The sequence below is a fragment of the Sceloporus occidentalis genome, unplaced genomic scaffold (genome assembly GCF_023333645.1).
Source record: "Sceloporus occidentalis isolate IW3139 unplaced genomic scaffold, rSceOcc1.0.p SCAF_386, whole genome shotgun sequence".
Classification (NCBI taxonomy): Eukaryota; Metazoa; Chordata; class Lepidosauria; order Squamata; family Phrynosomatidae; genus Sceloporus; species Sceloporus occidentalis.
Window position 1 is genome coordinate 263,741 of NW_028317366.1, and position 19,978 is coordinate 283,718.

Genomic DNA, 19,978 nt, shown 5'->3' on the forward strand with positions numbered 1-19,978 from the left:
CTACAACAAGCCTTATCAATAACATTGATTTTTACCAATTAGCCACTTAATCCGGGAAACATTGTTTATATTATTTTACCATAATTTTAAATTTGAGTTTCATTTAGCATATGAAAACTGTTTCTCTATATTGTAAATGTAGATTTTTTTATTTTTTTATTATGATAAAATATTCTGTATTTATTCTAAATGATATCATTACAAAAAATGTAAAAAACATAAATATCATTTTTTAAGTTGGGAAAAAAAAAATTGAGGTTATTGGCAGAAAAAAAAATATAAAACTAGCTGAAAGTATATTAATTTGTATTTAATTATTTCCTCGATTATGAAAAAAAAATAGCTTGGCCCACCTGCCTCAAAATAATAATAATAAAAATAAAAAAAAAAATGTAAAAAAAAAAGAAAAATAATAAAAATATTAATAAAAAAAAAAAAAGAAAAATAATTTACTGGCGTTGTCGTTGAGTTTCTGGATTATACACAATTCTTGGAAGCTTAATTTAGAATTCTAACAACCGAGTCCTACTTCCTCATTCAAGGAAGTCATCCTAAAAGTAATTAGGATCCATTCCGTCAAGACTTGGTCATCAGGTTTATGAAAATGTTTTGCGTAATGTACATTATAGTATGTTTAATATATAATGTATACATATATATATATATATATATATATATATATAAAAACCCTCTTTTCTGTAAATATGCGTAGGTAGTTGCGTGTGCTGGTGAATTATACCTGTGCTGGATTAACTCATTGTTATCAGATACAAAATGTTTATATACATTGTAACAAAACAAAAACAAGCGATTAAGGGTGTTTATATGTTTAAGGCACAACATAACTCAAATGTAACATTAAGTATCGGTGTCTGCGGCCGCCCACCTTGTGCACTACAAGACATCACTACCTGCAAGACACCACCCGGGTATATTTAAGGACCAAGACAGACAGTTCTTGTTGAAAAGAAGCAAATACTTGAAAGGACTCACCTTAATGCAACACTGTGCAGAAGACATGGCCAGGAGTGGTAGTCCCTGTTTGTAGGGTGGTAAAAGGGGGGAGGGGGCAAAGAGTGGGTGCCCCTGTCCCCCCTTGGCTCCCAGAATTTAGCACATTGTACCCCAGGGTGCTGATGCAGTCATCTAGAGTAGTACTGAGCCTTGCAGTGCAGAGGAAGAAGCAGAAGAAGCTGTTGCTTTTTTTTTTCTTCTTAGTGTTTTGCAGGTCTTGTTTGGGGTAATTTCTGGGGGTTTTGGGGTTTCCAAAGGTTGTTTGTTTGTTTGTTTGGTTGTTGTTTTTTTTGTTTTCCTTCTTGGAAGAGAGAAACTAAAAAAAAAAAAGGCAGAAGTGAAGATCCCCCCTTCCTCCCTCCAGCTCATTGATCTCAAAGTGTGCAAGTCCTGAAAGTGACGTGTATTCCCAGCACTTAGCTCCGCCTCTTAAAGGGCCAGCGCACCAGGAAGCAGGGCAGGCACAGACAGGGAAATGTCAGGGATGGGAGGCAGGGCAGGGGGAAAAAAAGGGGGGGGAGGAGGGGGGAGAAGGTGTGGGGGAGGGGCGGTGGAAAAAAAAGGAAGGAATGTGGAAAATGAGGAGGAAGGGCAAGGCAGATGCACTAAGCAAAGGGTAGGAAGAGAGAGTGGTGGGTGAGGAGAGGTGGGGGCAGGTGGGGAAGAGCAAGAGTCGGGGTATTGGGGGTAAGTGTGATGGAGAGGTGAATAGGGGCTGGAATTGGGGAAGCAGATTGGGAAGGGAAGGTGCAAGAGAAATGGCACAAGGAAGAAAGATATGCTCATATCATACAAGTAATTCTATTAATTATAATCATATTATATATAATGGATAGGTAGGAGTAAAAGTCTAAAAGGAAAATAAAAAAAGATGTTAAAATCAAGGGGAAGGAAATTAAAGGGTTAAGTGACTGTTAGACATGATAAGCAGCTGCACTTTCCAGGGCATATCCTTCCTGGCAAGGAAATAGTTCTGAAAGATACAATGTTACAGCGTAAAATATTATTATTTACTGTTATTATTATTTATTATTATGGTTATTATTATTATTGTTGTTATTATTGTTGTTGTTATTATTGTTGTTGTTGTTGTTATTTATTGATTTGCGCCATCATATTCCATCCGTGTTTTAATATTGTCTGGGAAAATCCGAAGTATAAATCCTTTTGGGAAGTGATTATTGTCTGGAAAAACAGCATTCTGAACTCAAATGATTCCAGAAATATTCCGTGAACGTGTTAATAAAGAGGGGTTCACAATCACGGACGGTGAAAGGGGTTTTATATGCTTTTATGCTTCGAGCAGCCAATCAGTGGCAAGAATCGTCAGACCATGGAGGAGAAGGGCAGTTGCTGCAGCAGTGCTGCAGCTTCTAGCTCAGACAGGGTGTCATTGACCATTAAACTGTCCCGTAGGCAGTGTAACCAAACACAATGTCGCAATCCGTGCACCTGCTACACACGGGCTCTGCGGACCCGATTCCTGCCATTCTAAACATGGAAAGAACTAAAAACATAAAGGAAGCGGGGGTTTCATTTAATGAAAGGCGCCCTCTGTTTTGGGGGCAAAAGTGAGTGATTTGTGAAAAGCTGCGCTGCGCCTTTAAGACAATGTACCCGGAAATGTCAGATCTGGTTACAGAGACATGGCTGGGAAATGAGGAAGGACGAGAGAAAGAAATGGAGGGGGAGGCAGAGGAGGAGGGGAGAGCTCCGAGAGGCGGGAGGGAGGGCCGTGGGGTGCGATCTGGCCAGGGGTAGGTGAGGGGGGAGCAGGAGGGGGGGGGAATGGGGAGCTGTTAGAACTTAAGGCGTAGAGACAAAGTGAGACACGGAGACCGGGGATAAAGGACAACGAACAAAAGGAACGGGGAGGAATTACGGACACAACGAACTAAACAGCTGATCAACTAAGTCCTTGTTCCATACCTCCCAACTATCCCTGTTTACGAGAGACAGTCCTTCTGTGCTGTGGCGTATTATGGCCTAGACTGACAGAGGGTGGGCGGCAGTCCCTCTTCTTCCTATTGGCCGATCCGGCTCCCGGCGGCACTATTGCTGAAAGGGCCGGTTAAAAGGCAGGTTATTATATTCCCAAGCGAGCCGTTAACACTATGTAGGAGCGGGCATGGCCTCCATGTTTTACTCCTGCCCCGGGGGCCGCAAGTCTTCTAAGGGCGGTCAGGCCTAGGGCAGCGCCGAAGATAAATACGGTACTGTCTCTTTGGGACCCAAATTCTATAAGTCTCTTTTTCCTCCCCTGATGCCCCGCTTCTCCGGAAGCTCAGAAATGTAATAATGTGACGGAAACAGCAGGGGAAGGGTTTTTTTTATATATTAATCAGAGTAAATAAACATTATTCTTCTTTTTACATTAAAAAGGCTCCATAAAGCCACACCCCCAGCCACACCCCCTGAAACAAAGATACCCCTCTTCGGGCATTTGTAATGTTGGGAGCTGGTCTAATGGGGGCATTTGGGTAAGGGTAGAAATGCAGTAAAATGCAGAATGCCCCACTCCCCACCCATTTCCCTTGAAATGGGGGTGTTTACCACGATCTCGGCAGAAACGACCACTGATGTCCGCAAGAACACGCCCAACATCAGCGAGACCGCCCACTGACATCAGCGTGACCACCCACTGCCCTGGCCAAGTCTCGTAAGGGTAGGCTCTGAGTAGACGGAGCCCACAAGTTCCCGGGTATGGGGGTGGGGCTAGCATTGCATTGGGCAGGGCTAGCCCCAGACTGCCTTAAGCGGGGGTGGGGAGTAGGGGAGGAGTGGGCGTAGCCAAATGCTGCTTGCCTGCCTGGGAAAAGAGGAAAACTGCGAGGGAAGCAGTGCTTTACCCAGAGCCCCGGGTCCTAGATTTCAGCGCTATTAATAAGGAACGCATCTTAAATAAACTCATTCCTTTTCCATAGTTTCTGATCATTTTTTTTTGTGAGGGGGGGTTCTCTTTTATGTTCTGGGGTCCGGCTCCGCCGTGTAAATATATATATATATGTAATATACGACTGTGTGTGTAATCTCGTGGGCTTCACAGTGCGCCCCCGAATGTCAGAAATAAAATGTGGTCACCCTAACCCCAAAACGCATAAAAAAAAATAATAAAAATCCATATTTTTGGGGATTGTTTCTTTAAGTCGTGTGATTCATAACCTCAGATTCCGTTTCTGAACGGACTGAAAGATCCCGACCGATGCGTAGTGGGTGTTCATAAAATCCGCTCCCCGGCATACTCCGCATTCCGGCACAGACACAGATTGCATTGCGGTAGCTTTCCATTTACTGGGCCGGAAAGCTGTATAGATCAATCTTTGAAAAATACGGAAAAAATAAAATTATATTTAAAAAAACACACGCTTTTTTTTTTTTTTATAATTAACCAAGTTTATTAGTAATTAACTTTTAGATTGCAACATTTGGATTACCCAATCCTTGTTGTTCTTTAGAATATAGATTTTGAATATAAATAAATTCCCACCTTATTTCAAGGATTGACACCTTATAACAAACGGCATACCATCCCCATGTACACAAACTTTGTCACCTTCACACTTTATTTCATGCTTCAGGAAAATTAGCCGATTATTTCAAAACCTACATCAATTTTTTCAATCTATTTCATTGAATTAAGCAGACCTGCCCCTTAAAAGTACAATGCAGCCATCATACCTACTTTAACGCTTATAATAAATGCATGGTCCCTTTTCCCACCCTCCGGTTACTTGGTGCGCTCCCATTGACATTAAACTTCCCCTTATGCTCCCTGTGACCGTACTTCAACAAAATATACCTTTTTTTCATGTTTTTTGTACTCAATACCTGTGGTCCGGTGGCTATTGAAGTATTTTTGGGGGTTCTGTATATTCGTTATTCAATGATTAATAGAACAGTAGCAGAAAGAAGATGAGGAAACAAAATCTTAGCTTACCTTAGACGTCATGCAAGAAGCATACTCAGGTACGCTCCCCGCTTTCAGTAGAGGGACTAGGGGAGGAGCTAAATGGGGCAGAAGAACTCCGAAAAGCAGTAAAATGCCCTCTATATTAATTCAACACATAAAGGGAGCTGGTTCTGTAACAGAAGGTGTGTGTGTGGGGGGGATACCTTAATGGGGAGGAATAATCAGATAGACCTTGATGGCTGCTAGGTTAAATCCTGAGAGTCTCGTGCTGCGGCACGCGCATGCACAGTTATGGAGACTCTGCTCCATAAAACAAAATCACAGTGACCCGCGAAGCATAAAGAAGGTTGCTTCATTGGCCCTGAACGATATATGGGCATCACTGCCCGTATATTAAACGCGGCCCATTTGGACCTTCATTTTCCAAGCCACTCGAACAAGGAAATTTTATTTTTTATTATTTTTTAACCATTTTTCCACCCGATACACAACAAGGCAAAAGCCAGACGCCTTAATAGAAGGGGAGGAGAGGAGGAAGGATCCTCGCAAGGAGTGGGATCGACGTGGGGATCAGCATCACCCGTTTTAACCCCGTCCCTTCTTATCTTCACTATTATTTTCTATTTTTTGTAGCTTTTTTTACCGGCATTTTTTTTTTTTTACGTCTCCCGAGAACACGCAATGATGTTTGAACTTCATGCCTTCCCATGAACATGATCCATGGAAGCATCCAGACACCAGCAGAGACCCCCTTTACCCCCCCCCAAAAAAAAGGTTTATCTGCTGGGTTAAATTTTTTTTTTTTTTTTTCTGTATTTTGTTATATTTTATAACTATTTGAATTAACCAGAAAAAAAAAGAATCACGCGGACCGGTATCCTATTGTATGCCGCGATCGTTACGCAAACTATTCAAAAAGTTCTAATTTTAGGAAATGTGAGATTTCATAAAATCCAAATTAAAAAATGTAAAAATAATGTCATTTTTTTTCTTGTTTTAGGGTATTTTTCACATTATTTTATCAGCTGATGCAACAGGATTTCTTCTCCTCTTCGTACTCTATGAGATATTCGGGGTAAATCTGATGTTTCTCGAACACGACGAAGATGGACGGTAGGAGGACGTCGTCCACACAGCTGTCGTAGAAGTGGGTGAGGCTTCCGTGTTTGGACGGAGGGCGTCTCAGCGAGGGATCCCCTTTCACGGAATCTCCGACCAGCACCCTGGCTAAAAACATCGTTCTCTTACCATTGTGGTCCGCGGGGGAATAGTTATGAGAGTAAGAGGCATCCCTGGCAAAGTAACTTCCTGAAAGGGGTGGAAAAAGAAGTGTGAGATGGCTACAAAACATCCTCCCAGCAGAGGTGGTAGAGGCTAATACATGGAGGGGATTTAAACATGCATGGGATAGCGAACAGATTACCTGCGGAGGACAAAGATCGTTCAATCAACATAAGTTATAAATATACGCTATCGCTTAAAAATGTGCAGTGACTCAGCTGTTTTCAGGGAAAACAAGGACATTTCTGGCTGTAACATAATTTGCAAAGGGTTAATAACTATCAATTAGCCTTTTAACCTTAAACTTGGATCAGCGAACACAACGTGCCATTGGAACTCAGGAGTGATGGGAGTGATAAAGGGCCATTGGAACCCAGGAGTGATGGGAGTGATAACGGGCCATTGGAACAGAGGAGTGATGTGAGTGATAAAGGGCCATTGGAACACAGGAGTGATGGGAGTGATAAAGGGCCACTGGAACACAGGAGTGATGGGAGTGATAAAGGGCCACTGGGACACAGGAGTGATGGGAGTGATAAAGGGCCACTGGAACACAGGAGTGATGGGAGTGATAAAGGGCCACTGGGACACAGGAGTGATGGGAGTGATAAAGGGCAATTGGGACACAGGAGTGATGGGAGTGATAAAGGGCCACTGGGACACAGGAGTGATGGGAGTGATAAAGGGCCATTGGAACACAGGAGTGATGGGAGTGATAAAGGGCCATTAGAGCACAGGAGTGATGGGAGTGATAAAGGGCCATTGGAACACAGGAGTGATGGGAGTGAAAGCTGTTTCCAGCTACAATCATTTACAACATTAACCCCGTCTGCGCTGGATTTCTAATCCATTTCATGTTATTTTAAAGGACAAAATTAGCTTTCTTTGTTTGTTTTTTCAAAAACAAGACATTTCTAAGCACCCCAAGCTATTGAATGGTACCAAAATAATAATAATAAATAAAATTAAGAAGATCTATTAAATTTGGTTAAAACTCTTACCTGCCCACTTATTAAAAAAACAAAACAAAAAAAAAAACGAGACAATATTCTTAGACTCCCAAATGTCTAAATAGCCCCCCGACTATAAAGATAGAGACTTATTATTATGATTATGAAATATTCCTTCCCCACTCTTAGCCGAAGACCCACCTTGCCCGTATACAGTCCCGTGGACCCCGCAGATCCGCCAATCAAAGTTATGATGGCAGATGGCGGTAAGGTGGGCGCTGCTCGTTCCGTGGAACAGCTTCTGCTCTTTGACGTTTACTCCTTTGTTTTCTTTTTTCATCTGCTCCTTTTTCCTATTAATAAAAATGTTAGAAATTTTACATAAAATCAATTAATTCCAATAACTAAATATACGCTGCCTTATATCTTACAATGATGTCATTCATCGTGATATATAATAATAATAATATTGTATCATTTGTAAGATTTTAATACAAAATACTATATTACGTAGACATTGTTATTACTGGCATCGCTTTTATTATGAGAGTTTATTCTTTACGGCGATGCTAATGAAGTCCGTTTCTCCGTAGACTTTCATTAGTCGGAGAGTCCGACTGGGTGATCAGGTCCGAGCCACTCTATTGTTTACCAAGAAGTATGAACCCAAGCAGTTGGGACAGACATTGACAATGGGACTCCTGTAATAATAATAATAATAATACCTACAACTGAAACACCTGCCACAGCGACGGGTTCTGTATCCGACTTATCTTGTTAACCACGTGGCCCTTAACGGTTTTCATGAATATGAGTTTGATATCTGAGCCTTCTGTGGAAGTCAGTGGGACATTCACCAGCTGTAAGGGAGAAGAAATCACATTATTCCTTCATTATTAAGGAAAAGAGGTAAGCGGAACAGCCTCCCAGCAGAAGTGGTAGAGGCTGATAAAGTAAGGGAATTTAAACATGCATGGGATAGGCATACGGCTCCCGAAGACGAGACCAACGACTCATTACGTTTGGGTCTGATCTGCTGCCAAATTCGTTGTTTCTGTGTTTTTATATCCACTTTTTTTTATATCCTCTTGAAAAAAAAAAAAAAAGATCATGCCGGTACCTTATATCCAACCTCAGGCAGTGCGGTGGAGTCCCAGGTTGATGGGTAGATACTTGTCTTCGCGTTCCCTGTATGCGGGGAAGGACCGGTCGCTGCCGATTTAGTACTGGAAAATCAGAATAAAATGCGTTGACGCCAAAGAGACTGGCGCCACCTAGCAGACGGTCCCTGAACTACAGCCGGCGTTCGAAAACCGACGACAGGATCAAAATGTATCGACAAAAACGACTCCCATATAATATGATTAAAGCACCAAATACTTACGTTCCTGCCAGCTTAACCACATCGTTATAAGAAAGAAACTTGGGTCTCCTGCGTATTTCTTTTTCGGTTTTATACACGATGTTCCTCTGTGTCATGGCTGGAAAGGTTAAAAAATATTAGTTAACATTAAATTGATAATATTTATGAAGACATGCTCTTTTTTTTTTTTTTTTTTGTTATAAAACACAATCAATCAAAAATCTGTCTCTACCGGGGCCTTCAAAAAGCAGATCCGGCCATAGAAGTGATTCACAAAAAAAATATTAAAATAAATGTAAAAAAAAAAAATATTTCTGGGAGAATAACTTTTTCTGTAATTTTTTAAAAAATGCAGTAAATATTATTACAAGAAATAAAAAAATGTAAAAAAATTAAATAAAATAAAATATATATAATATATCTTGATTTTGTGTTGGAATGTAAATGAAGTAGGGCTCCTCCTAGCATACAGTCTACCAACCTTGGGGCCAGACTGGTTTAACGAGGCGGCCCTGGCACTTTAAGGCCTGTAGCCGTCAAATGATGTAAGCGGCCAATGGCTGGATATGACAGACGGCATGTTTTTAGGCTCATGGATACATGCCGGCCACACACTATAGCACCCCGCTGTATGGCGTGCTGTTGGCCAGCTTCTCAAAGGGAACTTGCCCAGTGTATCAGGTGGCCAGTCCAAGCCTAGGCTGGCCCTTCGGCTATGTATTCATATCATAATAAAGTAAGTAGATTTATTATTATTATTATTAATATTATTATTATACTTTATTTATAAAGCGGCGACAGATTCCGCAGCGCTGTACAAGGTAAAATTTTTTTACAGATAACGACAAGATGTCTACTGAATTAAGAAAACGTCTTACTTCGGAAGTCAATCTCGTAGTCCTGCTGCCCTGCTCGGAAATACACTTTTTCAGTGGGATCAGAAAGATAGATGGATTCCAAATCGGACGACGTTATGGAGGCGCTCGCCTGTTTTGTGTTCTGGGGAAGAAAAAAATAAATATCAATCAATTATTTATTTAATGTGCTATATTAATTTTTTTTAATAAAAATATAGTTTTTTGGGCAACCAGGACACAGAAGGCCACCAGAAGCTGGAATCTTTTATGCCAATTCCCTCTTTACTATCAAACATTATCAGATCCAGTATTAACCTATGGCATGGACCCCGACCCAACGTTTTAACCCATTAAGCCCTTTCCCCCCGGGTCCCTGACATCTGGTGGCAGCCCTGACTGTTTTGTTTTTTTTACACGCGGCTCATATTTTAAATGATTTAAATGTTTCCGTTGGCTTTAAAGATTCTACAGACTCACTGATTTTCCGTATTCGAACCACATTCCGTATTCATCCTTCCAGTACCACAGCCATTCCGTGGTCAACACGAAATCCGCCGGCTTCGACGCGGAGGACGGAGTGGAGAGCCGGCGGACACGGGATGATCCGGATCTCATGCTCAGAAAATCAACCAATAGCGTTCTGTGGGATCACATGGACTGATTGACGCATTTACAATAGATTCGTATATATATATATAAATATATATTATATAGATACGTAGTATATTCCTTTTATTCACGGGACTTTCAAACAATCATATCATGGATACATTTTGAGACACAATAAATCAATTTGGAGGGGGGGCAGGGGCAACTACAAAAAATAGACATAAAGGGTTAATATCGAAGCCCTACTTGTAAATGCTAGGATCGCAGTACGCTTTCTCAATGACTTCTATGCCTTCCAGGTCTTCCCATTCTGACCCATTCTGCTTTTGCCACCTGTAGGGGAGGTGAAAATGCATCTCGGTGCACCGAGCTGCCAACAGAACACACATTGTAGGGGTTTTTATTTCGCCTTTAAAGCAACATAAAGTATTAACCCCTTAAGGACCTATGGGTTGTCCTTAAACCCATTAAAAACAATGCATTGTCATGAAGGGGTTAATATGGCGAGTGCAGAATTACACTTATTCCAAGTACAGAGATGACAGCCCCTTTATAGAAGAACCCTAAAAAATGGGGAGGGGGGGGTACTTACCTGACCCAGAAGCTGCAGCCCTGTTGCTGCAGCTGACCTCTTCCTTAAATTTAGCAAAAGAAGAAGATAGGCTGGCACTTGTTGCCATCACAAGAGGGGGGAAAAAGCAATAATATTTCTTCACCCCCCCCCTCAAGAAGGTTTTAAGGCTCCCATATTACAGTATTTTTTAGGGCCTCCCATATAATATAGCAGAAGAAAAAGACACCGATAGACTGAAAGTTTTGTTGCCGTAGCATTAGAGAAAAAACGAAAGAAAGAAAGACAGAAAGAAAGAAAGAAAGAAAGAAAAAAGGATTACGGGTCACTTACTGCCAAATTTGCATTTTTTCCAGATATAGAAGAGACAGATCTCGGTATAGTCTTTCGTTTTAGCCTCTTCTTTCTTGGCGGAGTTCATTTCTTTTCATAAAACAGACAACAGGATATAAAAATGTAATAAAAAAATATACATTTATTTGAGTTGTTTACGTTCTTAAATTTTAACCCTTTGACTGGCAGAGTGCAAAGCAACACTTTGCAAACATTGGTGCATACATAGGTGGCACTTAAACAGTTAAATGGGCACTGCAGTCACCATATAATGCATATGGGACCTAAGAATGCATATGGGACCTAAGAAGTCCCCTATATATTAACGTATATAATGCTGTTTAAGGATATATATATATAGATATATAATATACTGCTTTATGTGCATGGCATGGGAGCGATCTTAACCCCGTGTTCTCAAAACCTGCACAATTATCCCTTCCCGGTTATCTCTCCCTGTTGTTTGCTTGCTGATGGTTGCTGATTGGTTCAGGGAGCCTTTTGTAACGGGGGCGGGGAGGAGACAGAAGCTCTTAGCTGCCATTGGGTAAAATTGTCCCTTTTTTTTAATCGCGTATCTCCAAAACAAATGATAATTCGTGAATAACCTGAATAAATCCCATTACGACCTTGAAGCGGAGTAACTTTGTGCTCCCGAGGCTGGGGTAAGGAAATAAAAGCCGGAACTGAACCAGGTGCTTCCTTAAAATATAAGTCCTTAAAATCATTGCCGAGGTTCTGAGGACCTGACATTACCTGATCCCAGGGAGCTGTGGTTGTCCAAGGTTCTAGGCTGGTTGTAGATACTGGATTGTTGACCGGATGGTTTCTCGTTACTAGACAAACTTGCGGTGGACACGTTCTTGGGTACGTTGGCTTGTACCGGTTGGAAGGTATTTCTGAATATATATTCCGGGAGAGGTGCAGCTGGTTGGGTAACGGACGGACTGGCAGTAGACCCATTCTTGGACATGCTGGCAGCGGCTGTGGTTTTTCCAGCAGAAGGTGAACAAGCGATGGACAGGTTCTTGGGTATGTTGGCTTGTACCGGTTGGAAGGTATTTCTGAATATATATTCCGGGAGAGGTGCAGCTGGTTGGGTAACGGACGGACTGGCAGTAGACCCATTCTTGGACATGCTGGCAGCGGCCATGGTTTTTCCAGCAGAAGGTGAACAAGCGATGGACAGGTCCTTGGGTATGTTGGCTTGTACCGGTTGGAAGGAACCCTCATTGTAGGTATTCCTGAATATATATTCCGGGAGATGTGCAGCTGGTTGGGTAACGGATGGACTGGCAGTAGACCCATTCTTGGACATGCTGGCAGCGGCCGTGGTTTTTTCAGCAGAAGGTGAACAAGCGGTGGACACGTTCTTGGGTACGTTGACCCCGACTGGTGTAGTTAGTTTGGCAGAGGACGAGCTTGCGGTGGGAATGTTCTTGGAGATGCCAGCATTGCCAGCTGTGGTTGGCTGGGCAGAGGATGAACCTTCGGCTTGCACATGGCTAGGTGTATTGGCTCTGACAGTTGACGCTGGTTGGGCGGTGGATGAGGTGGACACGTTCTTCGGTAAACCCGACGTATAAGAAGCTGTTACATTCCTTGATATTCCAGAATATTCATATACGTTTCTGGCTGTACACAACCTTTCATATGACGTTCCTTGGGGGCCGCCAGACATGTTTCCAGCAATCATCATTGCTCTCAGTAAAGAAGAAGAGGTTGAGCAGAATGGACCGGATCCTTTTTCTTGATCTAGATTGTCTTGAGATAACGATAATTTTGCCACGGAGCCCGGGACTTCATCATTGGAGTCCTGTCCAGACACGCGGCTGTGAGATCTGGAACCTGAATTCAACGAAGAAGAAAACTATCGATATTCACATTTAAAATATCGTTAAAACAGCAGAACAGAGGCTGGTTCCAAACACACAGATCGGAGATCCGGAACCTTCCTACACGTACGAGGCTGCAATAAACTCCATTCATTCCGTACAGAGCTCTAATTAGAGAAAAAAACCTCTTCAAAAGTTGAAAAGGAAACAATTAAAAGGCGTTTTTTTCTTAGTATTAACCCCTTAAGGACAACGGGCGGTACCTCTGCTTGTTCCTCTGCTTGTTCCTCTCCCCCGGGTCCTGCCGGCACCTCTTGTTTTCCCGTTGTTGGCCGGTTCCTGCACCCTCTCTCTGTGTTGGATGTCGAGGATCATTTGGAAGTTTTTGATGGACGCCTCTGAGTAACGTTTCCGCAGCACGTCTGAGCCCGATTCCAGAAGGTCGTGACGCTTGTTGCAAACCTGGCGATTACAAGTTCCACGTACGAAGAAGCCACAGATGTGGAGAAACGGGCAGCCATCCTGATCGCACGCGCTGTGGAGATATTTTCTGCAAATCTAACCGGAAATACAAAAATGTAAAAAATAAATAAAAAATACAAAACACACACATTGTGGAAACATGAAAAAAAAAAAAAAGATATAAAAGTAGCAGCAGAGAAAGCCGGGTGCTTGGCAGACCTCTAAAAATAATCATCTTCAAGTACTTTCTAAGCACCAGCGCTGTATACAGTAATATAACCCCCAGCGCTGTATACAGTAATATAACCCCCCAGCGCTGTATACAGTAATATAACCCCCAACACTGTATACAGTAATATAACCCCAACACTGTATACAGTAATATAACCCCCCAGCGCTGTATACAGTAATATAACCCCCAGCGCTGTATACAGTAATATAACCTCCCAGCGCTGTATACAATAATATAACCCCCAGCGCTGTATACAGTAATATAACCTCCCAGCGCTGTATACAATAATATAACCCCCAGCGCTGTATACAGTAATATAACCCCCAGCGCTGTATACAGTAATATAACCCCCCAGCGCTGTATACAGTAATATAACCCCCAGCGCTGTATACAGTAATATAACCCCCCAGCGCTGTATACAGTAATATAACCCCCAGCGCTGTATACAGTAATATAACCACAAACTCTGTATACAGTAATATAACCCCCCAGCACTGTATACAGTAATATAACCCCCAGCTCTGTATACAGTAATATAACCCCCCAGCGCTGTATACAGTAATATAACCCCCAGCGCTGTATACAGTAATATAACCCCAAGCTCTGTATACAGTAATATAACCCCCAGCACTGTATACAGTAATATAACCCCCCAGCGCTGTATACAGTAATATAACCCCCAGCGCTGTATACAGTAATATAACCCCCCAGCGCTGTATACAGTAATATAACCCCCAGCGCTGTATACAGTAATATAACCCCCAGCGCTGTATACAGTAATATAACCCCCAGCGCTGTATACAGTAATATAACCCCCCAGCACTGTATACAGTAATATATCTGCCCCCAGCGCTGTATACAGTAATAACCCCCAGCGCTGTATACAGTAATATAACCCCCCAGCGCTGTATACAGTAATAACCCCCCCAGCGCTGTATACAGTAATATAACCCCCCAGCGCTGTATACAGTAATAACCCCCCAGCGCTGTATACAGTAATAACCCCCCAGCGCTGTATACAGTAATATAACCCCCCAGTGCTGTATACAGTAATAAAACCCCAGCGCTGTATACAGTAATATAACCCCCAGCGCTGTATACAGTAATATAACTGCCCCCAGTGCTGTATACAGTAATAACCCCCCAGCGCTGTATACAGTAATATAACCCCCCAGTGCTGTATACAGACTGAGAGGATGCTTTATGGCAACGCTAATGAAGTCTGTTCCTCCATAGACTTTCATTAGTCAGAGAGTCCGGCTGGGTGATTTAGACTGAGACATTCTATTGTTACCCACAGGCAGTATGATATGGAGTCGGGATGTTTGTCTAGTAGATCTGTGGCTCAGGTATTTATATTTTTAAAACTCAATGTGATATTAGTAATAAAAAAATATTTGTTGACATTTTCGTTTACATACAAAGAGCGATTCTCATGCAATACTGCAAATAAAATCACTGGGTTGCTATGGTGATTGCACCACTAATTAACCCCAACAATGTTTCTACGCATTTTTCAGCTGTGAGAGGTGGATCTTCCCATAACATATAGTGACAAAACGTATTGATTTACTCTTATCGAAGAGTTAAAATACTGGAATATGTTTTATTTTTATTTTTTTACTTACCCCAGGAAGTATAAAGGGGTCATTTTGAATGAAGAGGGTCTTTAACTCTTGATCGTTCAGCCCGTTGATATCATTAGCTTTCAAAACAGCCAAATTGTGATCTGATTTGGTATTGTGGGAACTTTTGCACTGTTTCCTTAAAAAAAATGTTTAAAAGTTGCTATTGAACCCATTGTTCTTAACACAACATTTTTGCAACAATATATATAAAGTCTATTTGTGTTTTTTTTTATGTTTCCCCCATACAATAAATAAATAAATATATATATACACACACTACTGTTGAAACGTTTGGGGTCACTCATGGGAAACAAGGAAATTTCTGTCTGTAACAAAAGGGTTTTCTAACCATCAATTTGCCTTTTAAAAACTTAAACTTGGATCATCGAACACAACGTGCCATTGGAGCACAGGAGTGATGGGAGTGATAAAGGGCCATTGGAGCACAGGAGTGATGGGAGTGATAAAGGGCTATTGGAACACAGGAGTGATGGGAGTGATAAAGGGCCATTGGAACAAGAGTGATGGGAGTGATAAAGGGCCATTGGAACAGGAGTGATGGGAGTGATAAAGGGCCATTGGAACACAGGAGTGATGGGAGTGATACCGTCCCGGCATTAAAATACTCCTTATGCATTGTGCATTTCATTTTAAACTGTGTCTGAGAGACGCACGCAGTCTAAACGCTGGTAAATGAGCTCCAGACACTCGGTACAGGTGTCCCAGGACAGAAGGGGCTGGAGCCTAAAGTAGGCGGAGCCACACATTGCAGTGTAACCCCGCCTACTTTCGGCTCCACCACCTTTCTGTCCCGGGACACCAGGAGCAGAAAGTCGGGAAGGATGGTGTTAAATAGATTTGCTTGTGAAAATCACCGTACAAAGTGCAGAAAACGTGTCAATATGCCAATCCGAGCAGAATTAAACCCAAAAGACACGTAGCCAAGGACACGAGGACAACCATATGGACAAAAGTACTGGGACACCTGACCATTACACCAACAGGGGCTTTGATGACATCACATTGTAAATACATAGCCATTAATATGTAGATGGTACCCCCTTTGCAGCTATAACGGCTTCCGCTCTTCTGGGAAGTTTTTCCACCAGATTTTGGGGAGTTTCAGTGGGTTTTTTGCCCGTTCACTCAGTAGAGCGTTTGTGAGGTCAGGCGCTGATGTTGGACGAGACGCCCGGCTCTCAATCTCCGTTCCAGTTGATCCCAAAGGCGTTCGATGAGGTTGAGGTCGGGGCTCTGTGTGGCCGGCCAAGTTCTTCCACCCCAGACTCATCCAACCGTGTCTTTATGGACCTTACTTTGTGGGTTGGGGCGCAGTCATTCTGGAATAGAAAAAGGGTCTTCCCCAGACTGTTCCCACAAAGCTGGAAGCATCATATTGTCCAAAAGGTCTGTGTACGCTGAAGCATTAAGATGACCCTTTAAGGGACCTAAGGGCCCAAACCCCCGAAAAACAGCCCCAGGTCATTATCCTTCCTCCACCAAAGTGCCATTCTATGACAGCGCCATCGAGCTCTTCAGTGCGCCCCGTTCTCCTGCCGGTGTTTGTTGTGGAGACGGCTGCCTTCCTGCTTGTTTTTTTACACCTGTTAGCAATGGGTGAGGCTGAAACACCTGAACTCAGTCACGAGGAGGGGCGTCCCAATACTTTTGTCCACATAGTGTTTATCACCACTCACTATTACATTGGCTCCCTTATCTGCGCATGTCTGCTACTCTACACATAGTGCCCAACATGCTATTAAAAGCATAGAAAATAATATTATTGTGGCATTTAGGCAGCAACGGCCGTCCCTGTGCTCCACACCCGGGGGGGGGACTGCTCGCCCTAGGGCGTTCTGCACCTCCGCTGTGTTGCTACTCAACGAGCCGGTTACAATGGAGATCCCCGATCTCCCCTAACCGGCCCAATTACACCATGGAGTGCTTTACAAGACGCTTCCCCTCCTTTAAGGCACAGAATGCTGCGATATGATGTCATAGCAATGAGGACGGAGGCCATGGAAGGGGTAAATACAAAATACGCCCCTGCTTTTAGGGCCGTAGAACCCTGCGATCCCCTCATACCCAGCAAACATTCTGACCTCCTAGAAAAAAAAGGGGCGTCGGGGGGGAAAGAGGGGCATCGGGGGGGGGGAAGAGGGGCATCGGGGATTTGGGTCACAAAGAGGGATTGCCATTCTTAACAGTGATACTTTGGGGGCATTTGTTTAGATTAACCCCTTTCACTTTATTTCTTGTTTTATAAAATGTTGTTTATATTTAGAGGACATGTGATGTAGATTTTGTTTTGTTTTGTTTTTTTTACTAAAATCCTCTTCTAAAAATACATTTTTCTGATCTATATTTTCCGAGCCGTTAGGGCCGAACATTGTAGTTATTCATAGTGCTACATCGTGTTACATAATGTTACATGATCCGTAACCCACTGTAGACTAGCTACATGTTATGGCCCTTGACCCCCCCCCAACAAGCGTGGCCGACCAGCTTATATGGTAACGGGACACTTTCTTCAGTTTTGCCCCTTGGTTACTTACTTTTTGCACAACCAACTCTTGCCCTGGAGGTAATAACTGCAGAGGTGCAACTTGTCGCAGTCGGCATCCTCTTCTTCCTTCCCATTCAGGTAGTCCGCGCATAGTCTTAAGGGGCTTCTTGCCAGGACCAGATCCCCACATTGCGGGAATCTCTTTTCTTCCGCTATCAGGATCTCATCGATTTGCTCTTGGGGTAGATCCAGGAGCTGCCCCAGTTCGGCCCTCGGGAGCGCTCCTCCATGTTCGCAGATCAGCTTGGTCAAGAAGGCTGTCACTACGGGGTCAGACATGGCTTTGGTTTGCTGCGGGCCGCCGTGCTGTGCTTTTACCAACCCTGCCTGAGCTCAGCTCCTCCTATAAAGTTATGTTGGAGAAACGAAACCGAAACGCTCTAATTTACCGAGAGAGACCACAAGAGAGCGCCAGACATCAAGGGAAACCACATATCGTGAAAAAATCAGCTTTGTTTTCCATTTCCATTTCCAAATGACCGTAGTTGTCTTTTCGGTATATGTGCGTAGATATATATTTATATGTGTAACAGAAATCTTGCGCATGGAGGGGCTTCATTAGACCCCTTGCGATGTTCGCCAAGCCAGTGTCAAAGCTAACTAGCGGTAATTATACCTGGCGCCCCCCTGACTACCTGGAGCCCCCCTTGTGCGATGCGGCCAGGTCTATCCACCAATGTTGTGGGGTGCTCCCCCATATAAGGGGCAAATGAGCGGGGAGTGGGGCATGCCAGGACCCCGCTACTGCGACCCAGAGGATTCTGGTGTAGACCCAGAGAACCAGAGAAGCGGCGCTCACCCGGAATGTCCGGACGAAACCCGGAGAGTTTGTTGGTATGGCGGGAAGTATTTTACCTGCCAGGAGAGGTGTTTGGCTCCTAAAAATTAAGATTCTTAAAACCCTCTGTTATCTGCATACCTGGGAACGTCTGGGCTCCGGCTACCCTGAGCCTTCCCTTGCGGGATGGGACCAGGACTGGCCCCTCATGTCATGTTAGCGGGCGGCCCCACTGACGTTAATGGGAGCTCCCGCTGACGTCGACGGCGTTCCCGCTGACGGCAGCAGGGGAACACCCCCATTTAAAGGAAAAAAGGGCGGGGAGCAGGGCGTGTCAAGACCCCGCTTCCGCGACCCGGAGGATTCGGGTCTTGACCCGGAGAACCGGAGGAGCAGCGCTCACCCAGCAATCTCCAGATCAAACCCGGAGAGTTCCCGGGTATGGTTATCTGTACACATTATTGAGCTTATAGAAAAGTGGGACCTCAGGGGAGGAAAGAGGGACTGTCCCTCGTGAACAGGGACTTTTGGAAGGGGTGTAATGATTTGTGAGTGAACTTGCATAACATGGATATCTTGTGTTGATTTGGCTGAATCGCAGTATCCTCTACCTGCAAGGCTTCAGTTACCGCAGAAAATACGATAATGACAAAATATTTACGTTGATTAGTAAATGAGCGACTCGGGTGCAATACAGACCCCCAGTAATACGGCACAATTTACCATAACACGAGATGAGGTCTTGAAATAAAATTCATAATATATGGTTTTGGAACATCTAGAAAAGATCTGGGACAAGGGGTGGTGGTGGTGTGACAGAGGTGGGTGCAGAAGAGGCGGAAAAAGTGAGATGTCCAGGAGGGGAGTGGGATTAATAGTCCTCCTCCTCTAGACCGTCCATAAGAGAATAGTCCCATAGTAGACCATGGATGAAGGGATGCCTCCTCCTTCATTATATCTCTCTTACTGCTCACCCCCATGGCGTGCATAAATGCCCAGAGGAGGTCATCCTTATGGTTGGTCATCCAATTTGATGCCACGTTAGCCCACACCATCCGTGTTGTGGCATCACGGAGACTTGCGATGCTCATCATAGCGTCTTTGGCTCTGAGGAGCCTGTGGATAACACAAGGAGTCCACAGCTCCGGGGTTTAACTCCTTTCAGTTGGTGGCCCAACTCAAATTTGAGTCAAGTTGCCCCCATAGGGGCAGAAAGAACAAGCGATGCATAGAGTTTCTCCTGACCTTTGCGCCTGAAGCTCTGCTGTAAATAAATATGTAAATAAAACAAAAGCCCCCCAGGCAGCAACCGTGATCCCTTCCACAGGGGTCCTGCAGCTTACCTGTGTGACTGTCCCTCCTAATTAGAGACTCTTGGGAGGTATAAGGAGGGGGGCTCTTAACAGGAGTGCCCTGCATTCTGTATAATACAATTGCCCGCATTCATTGCCACACCTAGAATTGTTAATATAGTGAGTCATTAGTATCAGATATGCAGTTTCGTTTCTCAGTGTTGGTTTAGAAGAAAAATAAAACTCTGCTGAAAAGAACGGAAGCTCACAGCAGAGGGAGGAACGCGAGATATAAGC

General features: G+C 43.6%; 1 protein-coding gene across 1 annotated transcript; it reads right to left on the bottom strand.

The window, feature by feature from the left end:
• Positions 1-5,945: 5,945 nt before the first annotated feature.
• LOC149273313 (zinc finger CCCH-type antiviral protein 1-like) lies at positions 5,946-17,890 on the bottom strand. Its single transcript, XM_089506468.1, has 13 exons — positions 17,601-17,890; positions 15,046-15,181; positions 12,987-13,185; positions 11,645-12,736; positions 10,577-10,619; positions 10,231-10,317; positions 9,853-10,015; positions 9,397-9,517; positions 8,540-8,636; positions 8,276-8,381; positions 7,885-8,015; positions 7,357-7,508; positions 5,946-6,232 (listed from the first exon to the last, which is right to left on the bottom strand). The coding sequence occupies exons 1-13, from the start codon at positions 17,888-17,890 to the stop codon at positions 5,946-5,948; spliced, it is 2,904 nt and encodes a 967-aa protein (XP_089362594.1).
• Positions 17,891-19,978: the final 2,088 nt, after the last annotated feature.

Bases quoted from the DNA above. Each gene is read 5' to 3' on its own strand.
- LOC149273313 (XM_089506468.1), bottom strand. From the start codon at position 17,890: ATGTCTGACCCCGTAGTGACAGCCTTCTTGACCAAGCTGATCTGCGAA. The intron at 12,737-12,986 runs GTACCGCCCGTT...CGTTGAATTCAG, and splicing joins AAGCAGAGGAACAAGCAGAG to GTTCCAGATCTCACAGCCGC. The intron at 6,233-7,356 runs GTGGGTCTTCGG...CACCCCTTTCAG, and splicing joins CGGGACTGTATACGGGCAAG to GAAGTTACTTTGCCAGGGAT.